At 43.9% G+C, this 19858-nt stretch overlaps 1 protein-coding gene across 2 annotated transcripts in view; it reads right to left on the reverse strand.

Moving 5' to 3' along the window:
- The window catches only part of VPS39 (VPS39 subunit of HOPS complex), a 250264-nt gene that overhangs the window by 39551 nt on the left and 190855 nt on the right, over window positions 1–19858 (reverse strand). For both annotated transcript variants that reach the window (XM_040412082.1, XM_040412081.1), the window contains exons 17-20: window positions 14448–14546; window positions 8020–8119; window positions 5594–5740; window positions 5393–5495 (exon numbers count right to left, since the gene is read on the reverse strand). In XM_040412082.1, coding sequence (XP_040268016.1) covers window positions 5393–5495; window positions 5594–5740; window positions 8020–8119; window positions 14448–14546 — 449 coding nt within the window. The remainder of the gene's footprint in view (window positions 1–5392; window positions 5496–5593; window positions 5741–8019; window positions 8120–14447; window positions 14547–19858) is intronic.

Consider the following 19858-nt stretch of genomic DNA (forward strand, 5'->3'; position numbering starts at 1 on the left):
GGAATGTGGGCCCCTTTGCCCGCCTAGGCTGCAAAAAAGTATCACACATCTGGTATCGCCGTACTCAGGAGAAGTTGGGCAATGAGTTTTGGGGTGTCTTTTTACATATACCCATGCTGGATGAGAGAAATATCTCGGCAAAAGACAACTTTTCCCATTTTTTTTTATACAAAGTTGGCATTTGACCAAGATATTTATCTCACCCAGCATGGGTATATGTAAAATGACACCCCAAAACACATTCCCCAACTTCTCCTGAGTACGGCGATACCACATGTGTGACACTTTTTTGCAGCCTACATGCGCAAAGGGGCCCAAATTCCTTTTAGGAGGGCATTTTTAGACATTTGGATCCCAGACTTCTTCTCACGCTTTAGGGCCCCTAAAATGCCAGGGCAGTATAAATACCCCACATGTGACCCCATTTTGGAAAGAAGACACCCCAAGGTATTCAATGAGGGGCATGGCGAGTTCATAGAAATTATTTTTTTTTGCACAAGTTAGCGGAAATTGATTTTTTTTTCTCACAAAGTCTCCCTTTCCGCTAACTTGGGACAAAAATTTCAATCTTTCATGGACTCAATATGCCCCTCACGGAATACCTTGGGGTGTCTTCTTTCCGAAATGGGGTCACATGTGGGGTATTTATACTGCCCTGGCATTTTAGCGGCCCTAAAGCGTGAGAAGAAGTCTGGAATATAAATGTCTAAAAAATTTTACGCATTTGGATTCCGTGAGGGGTATGGCGAGTTCATGTGAGATTTTATTTTTTGTCACAAGTTAGTGGAATATGAGACTTTGTAATAAAAAAAAAAATAAATTCCGCTAACTTGGGCCAAAAAAATGTCTGAATGGAGCCTTACAGGGGGGTGATCAATGACAGGGGGGTGATCAGGGAGTGTATATGGGGTTATCACCCCCCTGTCATTGATCACCCCCCTGTAAGGCTCCATTCAGACGTCCGTATGTGTTTTGCGGATCCGATCCATGTATCCGTGGATCCATAAAAAACATACGGACGTCTGAATGGAGCCTTACAGGGGGGTGATCAATGACAGGGGGGTGATCAGGGAGTCTATATGGGGTGATCACCCCCCTGTCATTGATCACCCCCCTGTAAGGCTCCATTCAGATGTCCGTATGTGTTTTGCGGATCCGATCCATGTATCCGTGGATCTGTAAAAAACATACGGACGTCTGAATGGAGCCTTACAGGGGGGTGATCAATGACAGGGGGGTGATCAATGACAGGGGGGTGATCAGGGAGTCTATATGGGGTGATCACCCCCCTGTCATTGATCACCCCCCTGTAAGGCTCCATTCAGACGTCCGTATGTTTTTTACGGATCCACGGATACATGGATCGGATCCGCAAAACACATACAGACGTCTGAATGGAGCCTTACAGGGGGGTGATCACCCCATATAGACTCCCTGATCACCCCACTGTCATTGATCACCCCCCTGTAAGGCTCCATTCAGACGTCCGTATGTGTTTTGCGGATCCGATCCATGTATCCGTGGATCCATAAAAAACATACGGACATCTGAATGGAGCCTTACAGGGGGGTGATCAATGACAGGGGGGTGATCAGGGAGTCTATATGGGGTGATCAGGGGTTAATAAGTGACAGGGGGGGGGGGGTGTAGTGTAGTGTAGTGGTGTTTGGTGTTACTTATTACTGAGCTGCCTGTGTCCTCTGGTGGTCGATCCAAGCAAAAGGGACCACCAGAGGACCAGGTAGCAGGTATATTAGACGCTGTTATCAAAACAGCGTCTAATATACCTGTTAGGGGTTAAAAAAATCGCATCTCCAGCCTGCCAGCGAACGATCGCCGCGGGCAGGCTGGAAATCCGCTCGCTTACCTTCCGATCCTGTGTGCGCGCGTTCACAGGAAATCTCGCGTCTCGCGAGATGACGCGTATATGCGTGACTCTGCGCTGAGCTGCCGCCTCCGGAACGCGATCCTGCGTTAGGCGGTCCGGAGGCGGTTAAAGGGGTTATCCGACTTAAATAAATTAATTCTACTTACTCTTATTATGGTCCATTGAAAGTTTCTTCAAATCACTTGTGACCCCCGACGTCAGCAAGTCGGCTCTGGTGATGACGTCTCGTTTACAGGCTTCTCCCTGCTTGAGGGAGTGGCCAGGCTCTGTAAACGAGACGTCAGAGCCTCTGGTGCCCGCCCCTCTCCAGCTCTTCTAACACTGCCTCGGCGATGGTATGCGATCGCTCATGCGCAGTACATACCAGAGCTGAGGCGATCTCTTCTCCGGGAGCAGGGTATGTTTATCGCTCCTGCACTCACATGGGCTAGAGGTGACAGTTTGTACCCGTTCCCCTCTGCGTCTGGGGATCGTTCTTACAGCCCTGTTCCCCCCCCACTAGTACACATTCCACATTGAACACCCCCTGTGAAAAATAAATAAATAATTGTACATCATATTTATTGATTCAGCTATACATAATCCATATCTGCCACCAATATATATATATTTTTCTAAGCAATATCCATATTGAATATATATTTGAATAATATAGATATTGCTTAGATACAGATACTGCTAATGGTACTTGCACACTAGCGTAAGTGTATTTTCACACTAGCGGCAGGACGTATCCGACAGGCTGTTCACCCTGTCGGATCCGCCCTTCCGCTATTTGGCCGTGCCGCTGGACTGCCGCTCCGTCCCCATTGACTATAATGGGGACGGGGCGGAGCTCCGGCGCAGCACGGCGAGAGGTCGCCGGACTAAGTCTACTTTCACACTTGCAGCATAGTGATCCGGCAAGCAGTTCCGACGACGGAACTGCCTGCTGGATCCGGCATTGCAAAACAACTGAAGGATGGATCCGTAATTCCGGTCTGCGCATGAGCAGACCATGAAAACTGTGAAAAAGACTTCCACACGGATCCGTTCATCCGCATGACAAGCGGATAGACGGATCCGTTCTTGCAATGCATTTCTAGACGGATCCGCACCCGGATCTGTCTACAAATGCTGTCAGTTGTCACACTGATCGGCGGATCCGGCAGGCAGCTCAGACGACGGAACTGCCTGCCGGATCCGGCATTGCAAAACAACTGAAGGACGGATCCGTCCTTCCGGTCTGCGCATGCACAGACCGGGAAAACTGTGAAAAAGACTGCCAGAGGGATCCGTCCATCCGAATGACAAGCGGATAGACGGATCCGCACCCGGATCTGTCTACAAATGCTGTCAGTTTTCACACTGATCGGCGGATCCAGCAAGCAGGCAGCTCCGACGACGGAACTGCCTGCCGGATCCGTCATTGCAAAACATGATCGTGTGTTTTTTTTTGCAAAGTGCAGAGCAGGGTGAAGGAAAGGTCAGGTTGTTCACACCCAGAAATATTCATGAGGCAAAGCTCAGACTTTGTGGTTATACGCCCCCTCACCTTGTACTTCAGCATGTAAACAAAGCAATGACAGAACCATGAAAAGGTGGACATATGGGTTTTAACTTGATGAAATCTAGCTTAACCAAATTATATGTATATCCTGATGGATTTTAAGAGTTTATTTTTTTTTTTTTATTAACTCGGATAATCCCTTTAAATACTGTGAGAATGACAGCTTTTTAAAGGTTTTTAAATGGCTGAAATTTGATTGGCCGTTGTAGACTCCGCCCACTTTTTATAAATTTTTGACCCCAGTCACCCAATGACCTACGGAGCCAAGTTTGGGTATTCTGGCTTAAATACTGTGAGAATGACAGCTTTTTAAAGTTTTCTCATTGAAGTCAATAGGGAAAATCTGATTGGTTGTTTGTGGCTCCGCCCACTTTTTCTATTTTTGAAGCCTAAGTAATCTATGACCTGATTTCTGATATTTGAAGCCCCTGACATCAATAATGGCAGCATTTTTCAATTTTCAGCATTTTTCAATTTTCCCATTGAAATCAAAGAAATCTGATTGGTTGTTTTTGGCCCCGCCCACTTTTCTGAATTTTAATCCTAATCTTAAATTGTCCACCTGTACCAAGTTTGGGGACCCTGCCATTAACAGTGTAAGATCAGCGGCAGTTTTAAATTTCCCCATTAAAACAACTGACTAAAATTTGATTGGCCGTTGTAGACTCCGCCCACTTTTTATAATTTTTTTTGACCCCAGTCGCCTAATGACCTACGGTGCCAAGTTTAGGTATTCTGGCTTAAATACTGTGAGAATGACAGCAATTTAAATTTTCTCATTAAAGTCAAAAGGGAAAATCTGATTTGTTGTTGTAGACTCCGCCCACTTTTAATAAATTTTAACCTTTGTCACACACTGACCCACCCTGCCGAGTTTGGGTGCTGTGGTTAAATACTGTGAGAATGACAGCTTTTTAAAGGTTTCTCATTGAAGTCAATAGGGAAAATCTGATTGGTTGTTTGTGGCTCCGCCCATGTTTTAGAGTCCCCAAAATGTGACAGAAATTTTCAGGTTGACCCCATGACTAAGTGGCCCAAGTTTGGCGAATTTAACTTAAAAGCTGTTCGAGTGGCAAAAGTTAAAAATTTTCGAACGAAAGTCTATGGGAAAAAATGGGATCTTTGGGGGGCCGCCACAGGGGCCCGCAGGGTGGGATAGCTTAACAAAGCACAAGCAACCTATTCGGGTATGTGCCGAACAAGTGTGCAAAGTTTGGTAATTGTACTCCTAAAACTGTGGGAGGAGTAGCGTATAGAAAATTGCTAAATTTTCATTGGCTGTTGCTAGCTCCGCCCACTTTGGGGTGTCCCCCCAAAATTCAGGGTGACACCAATAATATGTGATCCGAGTTTGGGGAATGTAGCTTCAAAACTATGCGGGTGAGAGCGACTTGAAAATTTTCCCTGTCAAAGTCTATGGGAAAAAAGTGGCGTTTGGGGGCCCGCCACAGGGGGCCGGAGGGTGGGAATGGTTATAAAAGCACAAGCAACAAACATCGCTATAGGACGAAGAAGTTTTGAAAGTTTGGGGTATGTACCCCCAAAACTGTAGGAGGAGTAGCGTTTAGAAAGAGAGGGGGCGCCAAGAATAATAATAAGCTGAACCACCAACGAATAACAGTATGTTGGCTTTTTCAAGCCAACATAAAAAATCCAACCCAGGTGTGACATGTTCAGTAAATAGAAGACACCATCTGTTACCCTAACATGCATTTCACGGTCAACTTTATCTATACCCATGGTGCTTGTGTCCATCAATGATATGAAGTATGAACAAGAAATATATTTACTATTGGAGCTAGTATATTAGACTATACCCCTGATCAGTTCTCAATATGGGCTGCAGCATTCTGCATACAGTCCAAACAGCTTCAGGGCTATCCATGTCTTAATGGAGTTCAAAGGATTTAAGACTTGTGATTTTAAGCAACATTGGTTTACGTTTGTCTACTTACTGTTCTGCCATGTTAGTATCTTTCAGGATATGCACATAAATAAACAGAGCCTGCTCGTGCTTGCCCATTCGACCCAAGAGTAGTGCTCTTTCCTCCAGCAGCCCTGCAAAAAAAAAATAATAATAATAATGTTATACATAAAATATATTTAATGGGTCCTTCACAGTTTGCATACAATATAAGCCACCAAGATGAACTCACCATCAAATGGAAAATCACTGATCAGAAACTCTGGCTGATAACAGTTTGAAATCTCCAGGAAATTTAGCAATTTTGTGCGAAATTGTCCCAGCTCCCCCTTTTCTGAGCCCGCAGGAACATTTACAACCTCTTCGTTGCATGTAGAACCTACAAAACATTCCGAAAGTAATAAAGGTGGAATTAAGATTTACTAAATATTGCAGCTCATTTATTTCAGAGTAATTTAGGTGTGGAGCAGAGCTTGTAAAGGCAGCCCAAAAATGTAGAAAGTTTAAATACACATTATGTTATTCCATTCCGTCCACAAGCAAGTACCCAGGGTCAGTGTCAGCACCCGGCATACCCAGGCAAGTTCCGGGACCCACTACTCCTGGGGGGGCCCACTGAGCTGCTATGAGCACTTCTATCAATGACACTGCTGTCATTTCACTTACGCAGTACCCCTCAGGTGGGCCCTCTGATAGTCACATGAGGCGGGCTGCTGCAGAGCTTCAGACATGCCCCCTCTACACAAGACGTGCTGCCTGAGGAGAGAGACCGCAGGGCTGGAGCAGAAGTGTGAACACAGTCTGTGAGTCTGCACTGTGACTGTCTCTTCTCTGTGGGACAGGAGGGTGGGCAGGCTGAACTCTTCGAGTTGCTGCTGGATGCTGTATACCAGCAGCTTCATGCTATTTGGTTGTTTTACTGACTCATTAAGCATTCTGCCCAACCCCCACCCCTTCATATCCTGTCCTATCTCATCCTCATGGAGCCCCTGCTGTCTCCTTTCCTTCCTCATGTATCCAGAGCTCCTGTTCCACCCTCCTATCTCCTATTGCTGCCCTGCACAGACCTTCAGCCCCTACTTCTTGTATGAATCCCCCTCAGAGCCCCTTCCACCTACTTGCTGTGTCCACCCCTCCTGTCCATCCAGGGCCCCGGGCCCGTCTCACTCCTCTACCTCTCATGATGGTGGCGTCTGAACCGCATTCACCATAAGGACCTTCTAACGTCACAGGGTCATGTGACAGTGCCCCCCAGCCTGTACTGTGCCCCCCACCCCGTACTGGGCCCCCCTTATACCCTTTTATCCAGTGACTGTATGGTGGTGTTATCCAGTCACTGTATGGTGGTGGTACCCAATAACTGTATCGCCATAACTGTATCCCTTTCCATGCACTTTTTTAGACTTGGCATGAGTGGGGAAAAGTTGCAGATTGCGGTGCTAAGGAACTTTGCACCACAATCTGTGTCAGAAATACGCCTAATAGACATATTTCTATTTAATAAATGAACCCCTAATTGTATTATTATTACAGGGTAGGGCTAATATCTTTATAGTATATAGATTCTAGTGTATTATACTGCGCCCTGTATTTCCAAAATAGATAAATGATCCTTGGGAGACGCCATCCTCACCCCTGACCACCAGGACCAGGTAGCGCTCTGTCAGTACATGGCGGCCTCCCTTCTCTGCCCCACTGCTCCGCTGTGTACTGGTGCTTATTCTGACACTAAGGCTGGGTTCACCTAACATTTTTGCCATCCGTTTAAAGTATACCAAAAATGTATACATTAATAACAGATGCCTCAGACTGATGCCATACAGTGGTGTCCGTTCACCATAGAGTTCCATTGTAAAAAAAACATATATGTTAACGTATGCATTTTTTACTGGACTCTTCAGGATACAAAAACATGGAGTGCTGCACATTTGTATACATCAAACCGATAGGAAAAACATGAAGCGAACCCACTGGGGGGGTGGGAAGGGGGGGTGCGGGGACGTACTAAAATTTGCTGTGGGGCCCAGTCAGTTCTAGCTACATCACTGCACAGCTCCTTCTCTTCTCCAGGCCCGGCCTGGAGGAAAGGAGTGCAGGGGGAAGAGCTGCAGTTAGTGAATGACAGGACCGCCGGGCTCCCCTGCGCTCCAGCAATGATAGGTATGTGAGGGGGGCCACTGGGGGGTCATTACACTGTGAGGTCCCCATTTAGTATAATGATCACCAATGACCCTTCATTCAGTATGATGACCACCAGAGCCCCCATTCAATATAATAACCCCCAGTGACCACCATACAGTATAATGACCCCCAGTGCCCCCTCCATACAGTATAACCCCCCAGTGGGGGCCACTATTCTGAATAGGGGGCGACTGGGGGGTCAATATTCTGAATAGAGGGCCACTGTGGGGTCATTATACTGTGTGTGGGGCCACTGGGGGTCATTATACTGTGTGTGTGGGGGCATTTGGGGGAGTCATTTTACTGTGTGAAGGGCCACTAGTGGTCATTTTACTGTGTGAAGGGCCACTAGTGGTCATTATAATGTATAGGGGCCAGTGGGGGTCATTATACCGTGTGGAAGCCACAAGGGACATATAAATGGAACAAAATGCCTCAAGGGGGCCCACATGAACCTGGAGCCAGCCCTGCAAGTACCTATAGCTTGCATGAGAGTCTGCACCTTCTCGCAATACAACTTGATGAGGCAATTGTGAAATTCAGGGCCCCGATCCTCCCATGTAAGTATAATGTGTTCCTGGAAAGAAAAACAAAACACAAAGAGTTAAACTGACATAGTTTTTAACACATTCGCACATGCCCAATTTACACTATCAAATATTCATATTAGCAACTAGCAATACAATTGCGGTAAGCAACCTATTATTAATTACAAAAGTGTTAAAGTGTGCCTACATTTTCAGGTGACTTTACAGAATTAACTGCTGCTGCTTCTGGACATATTATGACTTGTATCCTGGACTCCATCTCCATCATGGTTAGTTGTCCTTGTGATAGTGGGTCAAAACTAGCTGCTAAAATGTCTCCCATAGATTGCAAATGTATAAAACAAAAGATTCTGCTCACTAATAGGGATGTACGAACTTTGGTTTTCAAGTTCAGCGTATAAGGTTAGGGTTCGGGTTAATTTCATAAAGATCAGCGATTATTGTTATGTTCACATAAATTATTATTCACATGAACAACAAGTGTTTTATCAGTTTGGCTACTCTCATCACCAATTTATAAGTGATTATTGCACAAGTGTTTGGATATCTGTCCATGTCTAAGACACAGACTCACTAAATTTCCCGTCACTTTTATGACAATGAAAACATTATGAAGGTACCTATCTGGAAATAAGGATATCAAGCTATTTCCTTTGTGCTATTTAAGTGTAAATGTCATTTCAGTCAATTTTTTAGGCTAAGACGCTATGTGTCTCCTTTACGTATATATAGACTAAAATTTAATGTTGATAAGTACAAGATAATGCACCTGGGGCGTAAAGACCTAAGAGCAGAATATAAAATCAGTGATACTGTCCCAACCTCATTATCTGAGGAAAGGGATTTAGTGGTCATTATCTCAGAAGACTTAAAGGTAGGAAGACAATGTCATAGAGCAGCAGGAAATGCTAGCAGAATGCTTGGGTGTATAGGGAGAGGAATTACCAGTAGAAAGAGGGAGGTGCTCAGACAGCTCTACAGAGCACTAGTGAGACCTCATTTGGAGTATTGTGAACAGTACTGGAGACCATATCTTCAGAAGCATATCGATACTTTGGAGAGAGTTCAGAGAAGAGCTACTAAACTAATACATGGATTGCAGGATAAAACTTACCAGGAAAGATTTAAAGGACCTTAACATGTATAGCTTGGAAGAAAGACGAGACAGAGGGGATATGATAGAAACTTTTAAATACATAAAGGGAATCAACAAGGTAAAAGAGGAGAGAATATTTAAAAGAAGAAAAACTGCTCCAAGAGGACATAGTTTTAAATTAGAGGGGCAAAGATTTAAAAGTAATATCAGGAAGTATTACTTTACTGAGAGAGTAGTGGATGCATGGAATAGCCTTCCTGCAGAAGTGGTAGCTGCAAATACAGTGAAGGGGTTTAAGCATGCATGGGATAGGCATAAGGCCATCCTTCATATAAGATAGGGCCAGGGGCTATTCATAGCATTCTGTATATATTCAGTATAGATGGGCAAAATGGTTCTTATCTGCCGACACTTTCTATGTTTCTATGTTTCAAAAGGATAAAAGAGTCTTAATAAAATCAAAATTTAAATCCACAAAAAAGAAAAGACCCTTAAAACTATAATATTTAATGATAATTCTTAAAACCTAATGCCCAAACTATGATTAGGATACAATGCCAATCAATCCTTTAAAGATACAAAGTAAATCACAAAATAAAAACGCTATGTGTCTGCTATTTATGGCCATAATCTGACTTGTATCTTCCATTTAGCAGTTTTTTTTCCCCTATGGAAGCTCTATCACTGTAACTCTCAGGCTTACTGTGAGCTGGTAAGTACAAACTAGTACTCAGTACAGAGATCTCTACCATGATCTAGTTATACCCAGGACTGTGACTGTGACAAGGGGACATCTATCATGTCTAGAAGAAAGAAGCTTTCTACACCAAGACAGAAAAGGGTTCTTTACTGTAATAGCAATAAGAATATATAAATCTCTGCCAGAGGAGAAGGTGATGAACTCACTAAAAGAGTTTAAGAGGGGCCATGGATGTATTTCTGGAGTGTAATAATATTACGAGTAGGGTTGTCCCGATACCACTTTTTTAGGACCGAGTACAAGTACCGATACTTTTTTTCAAGTAGTCACCGATACCGAATACCGATACTTTTTTAAAATGTCATGTGACCGTTTTGGGGGATCTGTGGATGACGCACTGTCATGTGGGGGATCTGTGGATGGCACTGTTATGGGGGACCTGTGGATGGCACTGTTATGGGGGATCTGTGGATGGCACTGTTATGGGGGATCTGTGGATGGCACTGTTATGGGGGATCTGTGGATGGCACTGTTATGGGGGATCTGTGGATGGCACTGTTATGGGGGATCTGTGGATGACGCTGTTATGGGGGATCTGTGGATGGCACTGTTATGGGGGATCTGTGGATGGCACTGTTATGGGGATCTGTGGATGGTGCTGTTATGGGGGATCTGTGGATGGCACTGTTATGGGGGATCTGTGGATGGCACTGTTATGGGGATCTGTGGATGTCACTGTTATGGGGGATCTGTGGATGGCACTGTTATGGGGGATCTGTGGATGGCACTGTTATGGGGGATCTGTGGATGGCACTGTTATGGGGATCTGTGGATGGTGCTGTTATGGGGGATCTGTGGATGGCACTGTTATGGGGATCTGTGGATGGTGCTGTTATGGGGGATCTGTGGATGGCACTGTTATGGGGGATCTGTGGATGGCACTGTTATGGGGATCTGTGGATGGCACTGTTATGGGGGATCTGTGGATGGCACTGTTATGGGGATCTGTGGATGGCACTGTTATGGGGATTTGTGGATGGCACTGTTATGGGGATCTGTGGATGGTACTGCTATGGGGTGGGATATCTGTGGATGGCATTGTTATGGGGTGGGGGGATCTGAGGATGGCATTGTTATTTGGTGGGGGATCTGTGGATGGTGCTGTTATAGGGGATCTGTGGATGGAACTGTTATGGGGAGGATCTGTGGATGACACTGCTATATGTCATCCACAGATCCCCCTCATAACAGTGTCCCCCAATACACCGGGCCCCGCCGCTCACCGAAGTATTTTTTTATAAACGTGAATCCTTATCCTGTTATTAAGTTGAACTAACGCTGCCCTCTCCCATGTTCCACTGTATCCCCACAGCACTTACTTAAGCTTCCATAGCAGGCAGAGCAGACGGCAGCAGTAACGTCACTCACTGACGTTGCGCGTCTGCTCCGCCTGCTTCATTCATAAAGTGGGCGGAGCAGGCGCTCTACGTCAGTGAGTGACGTTACTGCTGCCGTCTGCTCTGCCTGCTATGGAAGCTTAAGTAAGTGCTATGGGGATACAGGGGGGACATGGGAACATGGGAGAGGGCAGCGTTAGTTCAAAAAAGTATTCTATTTATGTATCGGGGCGGGGTATCGGCGGCTGAGTACCGCCGAGAAAACTCGGAATCGGTCCCGATACCGATACTAGTATCGGTATCGGGACAACCCTAATTACGAGTTACAGTTACAAGTATTCTGCAGAAGGGTGGTTGATCCAGGGAGTTTTTTTTCATTGCCTGATTGAAGTTGGGAAGGAATTTCTACCTCATGTTTTTTTTTTTTGCCTTTCTCTGGGTCAATTTCCCAGGAGAGCAGGCTGAACTTAAGTGATGCATGCCTTTTTTCAGCCTTACAAATTATGTTACTAATAACTTTCTGCAGCACAACCTCAGAAGAAACAGCAGTAATATAGGACATTATGCAGCAGTACTAAGCAGTTTAGATGTAAAGCCAGCAGTGACGTTAGACAGTAAATCACTTACAAACAGCAGTCAGTGCCAGTTTCTCTGCCTGTCTCCAATAGCCTATCCCTTCCACCCCCTCCCTTCTCCTTGGACTTCTAGGTAATCTGATTCTTCGGTGAGCAGGCAGCCCATCTTCACAGAAGACAGATTTCAGCAGTTAATTCAGAGTTATTGAAGGGGAACAGTAAAGGAGTATTGTAAGAGTATAAGGAACTAGAAAAGCTAAAATTTCTGGGGAAATTGTGTGAAGTGTTCTTGCCTCCACCAGTGACTCTACAACTGTAGTGGGCCGAGTAACTGGGTGGAGTGGCTTGAGTAACTGTTGTGTGGTTGGAGTGCCTGGAGTAACTGTGGAAAGGTTGGACTGGGCAGAGTAACTTTATGGAGTGGGCAGAGTAACTGTGTGGAGTGTTTGGAGTGAGTAAAGATAGTAAACATTACACTAACCAATTGATTGATCAAATTTAAAAAGTGCACATGGCAACTTGATAGAGTGAGAAATGGATTTCAACTTCTATTTATTTATATAGCACATTTAATTGCAATGTTGTTGCCCGAAGTGCTTTAGTTACATTAAAACATAAATTTATAAAAACATTAGCAGCCGATTTGTGTAGGTGGGCTTAAAAATTAGGGAGTGGTGTCAGTTTAGAAATCATGTCCTGATTTTTCAGCTCACACTCTAGCTTTTGTCACTCTGCTGGCTGCTCACACACCTGGGTTCCTATGGCAACTGACTCTACAGCAAGGGCAGATAAGAGCGGTTAAAAACAAACTGCTCCAACTTGCTTACTTCATTGGCAGTTGCCAACTTCAAATGGTTGTAGTTTAAAAATTATAAATCCTACAGCGAAGAGCTTTATATTCTGAGAATCACAAGACCCAGACCTACATTTTGAAGCATAGTATGTCTCTGAAATATGAAAAATAAAGGCACAGTCGCAGTTTAGAAATTGCCATTCAAATTTGAGGTGGCTAGAGTGGAGTTTCAATAAATGTCAATGGGCGACGTGAGTTGCAAACAAATAGTCCTGATAGATTTCATATTGTGAAATCTATCAGGACTATTGCTTAGCCGTGGACATTTTTAGTGGCAGCAGGGATAGCTGAACGTTTTGATATAAGATTTGTGTAGGTGGGCTTGAAAATGAGGGAATGGTGGCAGTTTAGAAATCATGTCCTGATATTTCAGCTCACACTCTAGCTTTTGTCAGCTCCCACTCTAGTTTTGAACATTCCGACATTAATTCCTATGGGACCAATTTCGCCACAAAAACACAGATATTTCGTGAACTATTCAGCGAAACATTCCACAAAGTAATAGCACACCAATAAGGAACAATCTGCACGGTTTCGGTATATTACTGTCTATGTAGTGTAAAAACTGTGGGCGGAGTTAGGGTGGTAAATTTGGCTATAATAATAAGAATATATATGTGAGATAACAGTAAGTGGTCTTGCCATGCAAGAACACTTAATGATCTTTCTCTGTACTATTCATTTATGGAAAACACTGAAATGACAGTTACTCCTTAAAGTCTGCAATATGGAACTACTACATAGATCATTAAAGAGGATTCACAACTCACAACTGTTATTAAAGGATAACTGTCATATTTTTATCCAAAAATCAATTTTAGCATATGTTATTGCATAAAGCAATCTTTAGTTTCTTCACTTACCACTGTTTTCCTTACGTTTTCCCCCTAGTTACGGCAGTTTTGAATCCTACACTATAAGGATCTTCTTAAGATGGCTCCTCTGCCAGTTATCTGAGGCCAAAACTGCATTCCCTCAGGTCACATACAAACATGCTGTAGCAAGCAGCTTCCTGACAGCCAATCAGATTGGATTACTGAGAAACACGCCTCCTCACTCTGAAGCTTAATGCAGGCATGCAGTGTTAAGAACCGCCCCTCTGTCTTCCTAGCCCAGGCATCCTCAAACTGCGGCCCTCCAGCTGTTGTAAAACTACAACTCCCACAATGCCCTGCTGTAGGCTGGTACCTGTAGGCTGTTCGGGCATGCTGGGAGTTGTAGTTTTGCAACAGCTGGAGGGCCGCAGTTTGAGGATGCCTGTCCTAGCCGGAGACAGATGAGCCATAGCAACGGTCTTTTAAGGGAGCAGTGGAAAGGGACAGGAGCATTAATGAAAGCAGTTATTATAAGGTAATTACTTTTTCTGCTACATGAGGATAGGGTTTTGAACATCCCATACACATGTATTGTATCTAAATTGATGCATTTTTCCAAAGTGTTAATTGATCCTTAAAGTATTCTTGGCTGCTGCTGTGTATAAACACATGTCAATCACATGCTCGGCTGGAATTTATTACATGCAGAGCAGAATTTCAGTACAGCAAGGAAATAATATTTATAATATACAGATTACTAAACCACCACTGAGAAAAAGGAGCTTTAGAAAGCAGTTGTATACATACATCAGAGATATAATAAAATACCCTTTACATGGTCAAAATATGTAACACGCTTTCTATTATTTTTCTTTTGCTGCATATATAGCGGAATTAGAAAGATAGATTTTTCTTCCTCACCAAATAAGGAATAGCAAGGTGTTTAAAGTTTTCCAATAAAAATGCTAGTACAAGATTTCGGGGAAGGTTTTCGACTTCTGGGAGATCTTCGGTGAATATCTGTTATTAATAATAATAATAATGATTACAACAATAGAAAAAAACAATCACAAAATCAATTAGTAGTAAGGGTGCATTCACACTGCATTTGCAGTATATCCATGAGAAGATTTCCAGATGTATACCTCTAATGGATGCCTCCAACATATGCCAGTGTATAGGCATAAATAATATAATGCCCTGGAGGAGGCCAAAAGAACAGGTGAAAGGGGGTCTATGGATATATTTAAAATATAAGCCGGGAACTTTACTGGTCCATATGCCAAACGTACACTGCAAACACAGTGTGAATGCACCCTAATTTTGCCTTCTTCTAATCACACTACCACTAGGTTTGTTTCCATCCTTTTTCCTGAACTATATTTAAAGACTTTGATCACAATTTTTTGTCAATTCATCACTGTAAATAATCAAGTTCATTTACACACTTTGTTTGCGAACCTTCTAACATACAACACATTCGGTAAGACTTCTCACCATTTCCCTTTTGCACATATTGCTATGTTGCAGCCCTGTGATAAAGTAAAAATAATGTTAAGTTTTCCCCATCATTCGGAACCCCATAATGACAATGTGAAAACAGATTGCTTGAAAGCTTTGCTAATTTATTGAAAATGAAAAGTTTAAATATTGCATTAACATAAGTATTCAGACCCTTTACTCAGTACTTCGTTTAAAGGGTTTCTGTTACCTGAAAAATGGGTATTAAGCTGGCTGACATTAGCGATGTGCTAATGTCAGCTGAACATAACTATATTAGTGCCATCTCACTGCCTAAAGCCTTTATTGAGAAAATCAAAGAATTAGAATATGCTAATTAGCCTCTAGGAGCAGGAGGGGGCAGCACCTGCCTAACTTCCTTCCCTCACTGCGCCTGCGCCGAATAATGAACGGCGCGAGATTTACACTGCAGACATGGCCGGCGAGAGGAGAGCAGCGCTGCCTGGCCTTGTCAATCAAGAGAAGAAGGGCGTGAAAAGAGGTGGGGAAACTGAGCCTCTAGGAGCAGGTGCAACTTGCATATTATAAAAGTTTGTTTTTCTCAATAAAGGCTTTAGGCAGTGAGATGGCACTAATATAGTTATGTTCAGCTGACATTAGCACATCACAAAGTGTCCCTAAGCCACCCCTGTGTTGTCTAGGTTGTGTGCTTAGGGTCATTGTCTTGTTGGAAGGTGAACATTCAGCCTAGTCTGAGGTCCAGAGAACTGTGGATCAGGTTTTCAATAAGAATATCTCTGTACGTTTCTTCATTCAGCTTTCCCTCAACCCTGACCAGTTTCTCTCTCCTAGTCACTGACAAAGACAGCCACAGCATGATGTTGCATCTACCATGTTTCATTGTAGGGATGATATTAGAATTATGTTGTCACGTGCTGGAGACCATGGGCAAGCCTCCAGGACGTCAGGGAAACAGGTTAACAGGTGAAACAGACCAAAGTAAACCAGAACTTTATTACAAGGTAATCAGAGCACATAACTGAACCAGGGAACTTCAATGTACTGCAACGGATCAGTGGGAGTGAACCCACTGTGCCATTGACTAGCAATACTCTGGAGGGGCGTAACTAAGCAGCTACCTGATCTTCACTAGAGCCTCAAGTGGTGAGGATAGGCTTGAGCCGTAGGGCTCAGGGGCCAGGGGCTACTCCAGAGCGCAAACCAAGTAAGTGACAACTGGAACAGGCGGACATGGAGATACCAGACAAGGTACCAACAGTAGATTGAGCAGACAGAAACAGAATCCAGGCACCAAATACAAGGATCTAACAGGATCAACAGACGCTGGAACCGAGAACATAACAGAGACGGAAGCAGATGCCTGCACCCCAAGCACAATAGAAGCTAGGCGACCCCAGGCAGAGCTGCACACAGACAGAAATTCGTAATCCCCCCTCTGGGGAAGCTAGGGACCCTCTCACGAAGGCAGGAGCAATGAGGCACTGCCGGACAGACATGAACGGAACAACAGAAGCAGTAAGGACTGCCAGACAATAACAGGCAAATGCATCAGAAGCAGATAAGCTCTGCTAGGCTATCAGATGCAGATAAGCTCTCCTAAGCTATCAGACACAGGAGAGGTACAGAACAGACATCAGAGCAGGTACCCATCAGAAACATCAATGCAGAACCAGGCGATACCACACTGAAGTGTAGCCAGAAAGCCCCTTGGGTCAGAGGCAAGGGGCTACATCCAGCAAGCAGGACAAGGTCAGACATACTCACAGGCACACCAGAGACCTGAACTTCAGACAAACCAGAACTGACGGACTGAACAGAGAACTGAAGTTCAGACAAACTAAAACAGAACTGACCCCAAGGCCTTTATTGCTCATGGGCAGAAGTAGCTGCCTAACGAGCGCACCTGATAGGAAACACCCAGCCAATAAACAGGGAGATTAACCATATCAGGCCAGGCATAACAGAAACACCAAGATACAGGAAAGAAGCACCAGACGTTGCCCCTGGCAACTGGCATACACGGTGAATACCGCAGCCAGTACGCGAGAGCCCAACCTATCCGAGCCAACGGAACCAAAAAAGAGGATAGAAGACGTACATTGAGTGCGAACACCACAGAACCGCAGACAGCACACAGCCCCGAGCAACCAGCCTCCAGTTTTTGGTTTTTAATAAATTTGCGAATATGTCTAAAATTTTGTTCTCACTTTCTCAATATGGGTTACTGAGTGCAGATTGATGGGAAAAATTAGATAAAAAAAAAAAAGAATTTAGCACAAAGCCACAACATAACTAATTGTGAAATTGATAAGTGTAAAGAGTCTCCGAATGCACTATATGTACTGAACATACCAAAACTATCCATAGTGTGCCATTTAACAGGCTTATGTTGCTGTATACCTCCAATAAAGCCTCAAAGAATGTAAACAGAGCCTGAATCACATTAACAGAGACACAAGTAAGGTATGATGACAATAATGTTTTAAAACACTGCTATTCATTACATTTAGTGTATGACTATCACAGCGGAGCATGTTACACAGCCAGAGAAAAAAGCTCACCTTCTCCCTGGCTGTGACGCACTCAGCTGCGACTGGACAGCTCACAGCCAGGGAGAAGGAGGTGCCCCCTGAGAAAACCTGCCATCTCCTCCTCCCTGTACCAATGCCATCTATAAGCATACAGGGCGAGAAAGCAGAATGGGGGGTACAGCGGAGCAACAGAGCAGCCAATCTGAAAAAAAATATTACAGCCATGACATCTGCTAATAATGCTCTACAGTGCCAGGTACTTATATTGTAATGTCAGGACCTGTGAAAGGTCCTCTTTGAGCCAACCCTACTATAACTCATCTCCTTTCAATTACTGTCAACTAGTTATGGAATCACGTTTGCATGTATCCCCCTTAGATTAAAAACAAGATGATGTATGAAACATCAATCTAATTTGACCACTTCTTGTTGGTACCTGTTACAAGCAAGAGGGGTCTCTCCATTGCCACATGTTCACCTAATTACTAATTTTATTCAGGCAGCTGCTATGCAACTGCCTTGTATCTGAATCTGGGGTTGGTTATCACCTACATTTGCCTGGTTGATTGTGGTAAAGTTTCTCTATATATCCAGATATTACTCCATTCGGGTTGTCTGGTATAGCTTTGGCTAGATGCATTCCCTTCCAGAAATGTTGTACCTTGTTCAGTATTCTGGGATCTGTAATTGAATGATAGGATCTTGTACTAGGCTAGTGTGCTTTCTTCTGGCATCAGTTATGGTCTTTTTTTGGTTGCTCTGCTATTGTCCAGACTAATTTACTGATTTGTATAGATAATGGGTGATCGTGTAGAACTGACCCTAGATGTATGACAAATGCTTGCCATCCACTTCACTGCTGGATCATCTCCTCCTTCTGTGACCCTCAGCATCCAGCCTTTTTCATCCACAGATGAGTTTTGAGTTTTAGTGTCTTGTTATCTGCCAGTGTTGATACATGCTTTGTAAATGTTGTTTTTGTGACTGTTCAATTGTTGTGCAATTTAAGGCCTCATGCACAGAACAGTATTTTTTCACGGTCCACAAAACGGGGTTCCGTTGTTCCGTGATCCGTTTTCTGTTTTTGTTTCCGTGTGTCTTCCTTGATTTTTGGAGGATCACCAGACATGAAGGAAAGTGAAAAAAAATCTAAGTCAAGTTTGCCTTGCAAATGATAGGAAAAAAACTGACGCGGACGACAATCTTGTGTGCCTCCGTGTTTTTTCACGGACCCATTGACTTGAATGGGTCCGCGAACCGTTGTCCGTGAAAAAAATAGGACAGGTCATATTTTTTTGACGGACTGGAAACACGGATCACGGACGCGGATGACAAACGGTGCATTATCAGAGTTTTCAACGGACTTATTGAAAGTCAATGGGTCCGCAGAAAATCACGGAAAACGGACACGGAACACAAAAACGGTTGTGTGGATGAAGCCTAACTCTACTATTTGCCCTGGATGTATCGTAGTAACCAAAGTTAGGCCTTTTTCACACGAGCATGAAGTCCAGATGCGTTCAGGGTGCAGTGAAACTCGCACCATTTTGCAAGAAAGTTCAGTCAGTTTTGTCTGCAATTGCGTTCAGTTGTTCAGTTTTTTTCCACGCGAGTGCAATGCGTTTTGATGCGTTTTTCACACGCATGATAAAAAAGTTAAGTTTTACAAACAACATCTCCTAGCAACCATCAGTGAAAACGCACTGCATCCGCACTTGCTTCCAGATGCAATGCGTTTTTCACCGAAACCCCATTCACTTTTATGGGGCCTGGGCTGCATGAAAAACGCAAAATATAGGACATGCTGCGTTTTTCACACAACGCAGAACTGATGCGTGAAAAAAAAACGCTCATGTATACGCAGATCCATTGAAATGAATGGGTCAGGATTCAGTGCGGGTGCTATTCGTTCACGTCACGCATTGCTCCCGCGCGGAAAACTCGCTCGTGTTAAAGGGGCCTTACTGTTATAAAGTAATTGCAATAGGTGAACTCCAGTTCTGCGGTCTTGCAGACCACTACCATTGTTACAGTATCATATGGGTAGACTGCTCAGTGGAATCCGCAAAAATATAGAACATGTCCTATTCTTGTCCGCATTACGGACTACTGTTCTATTGTAGGCCAGATGTTCCGTTCTGCAAAATGCAGTATGCATGCAGCTGTCATTGCCTTGTATATAATGACCAAAATAAACCACAGAAGGTTCCTTAGAGGTGATTTTGTCTCATAAAGCATGCCTCTTTTATTGAAGATCCTGTTACAGATGTCAATATTGTAGGTCTATTCATCCAAATAATAATGACATTTTAGAGATTT

The sequence above is a fragment of the Bufo bufo genome, chromosome 11 (genome assembly GCF_905171765.1).
Source record: "Bufo bufo chromosome 11, aBufBuf1.1, whole genome shotgun sequence".
NCBI lineage: Eukaryota > Metazoa > Chordata > Amphibia > Anura > Bufonidae > Bufo > Bufo bufo.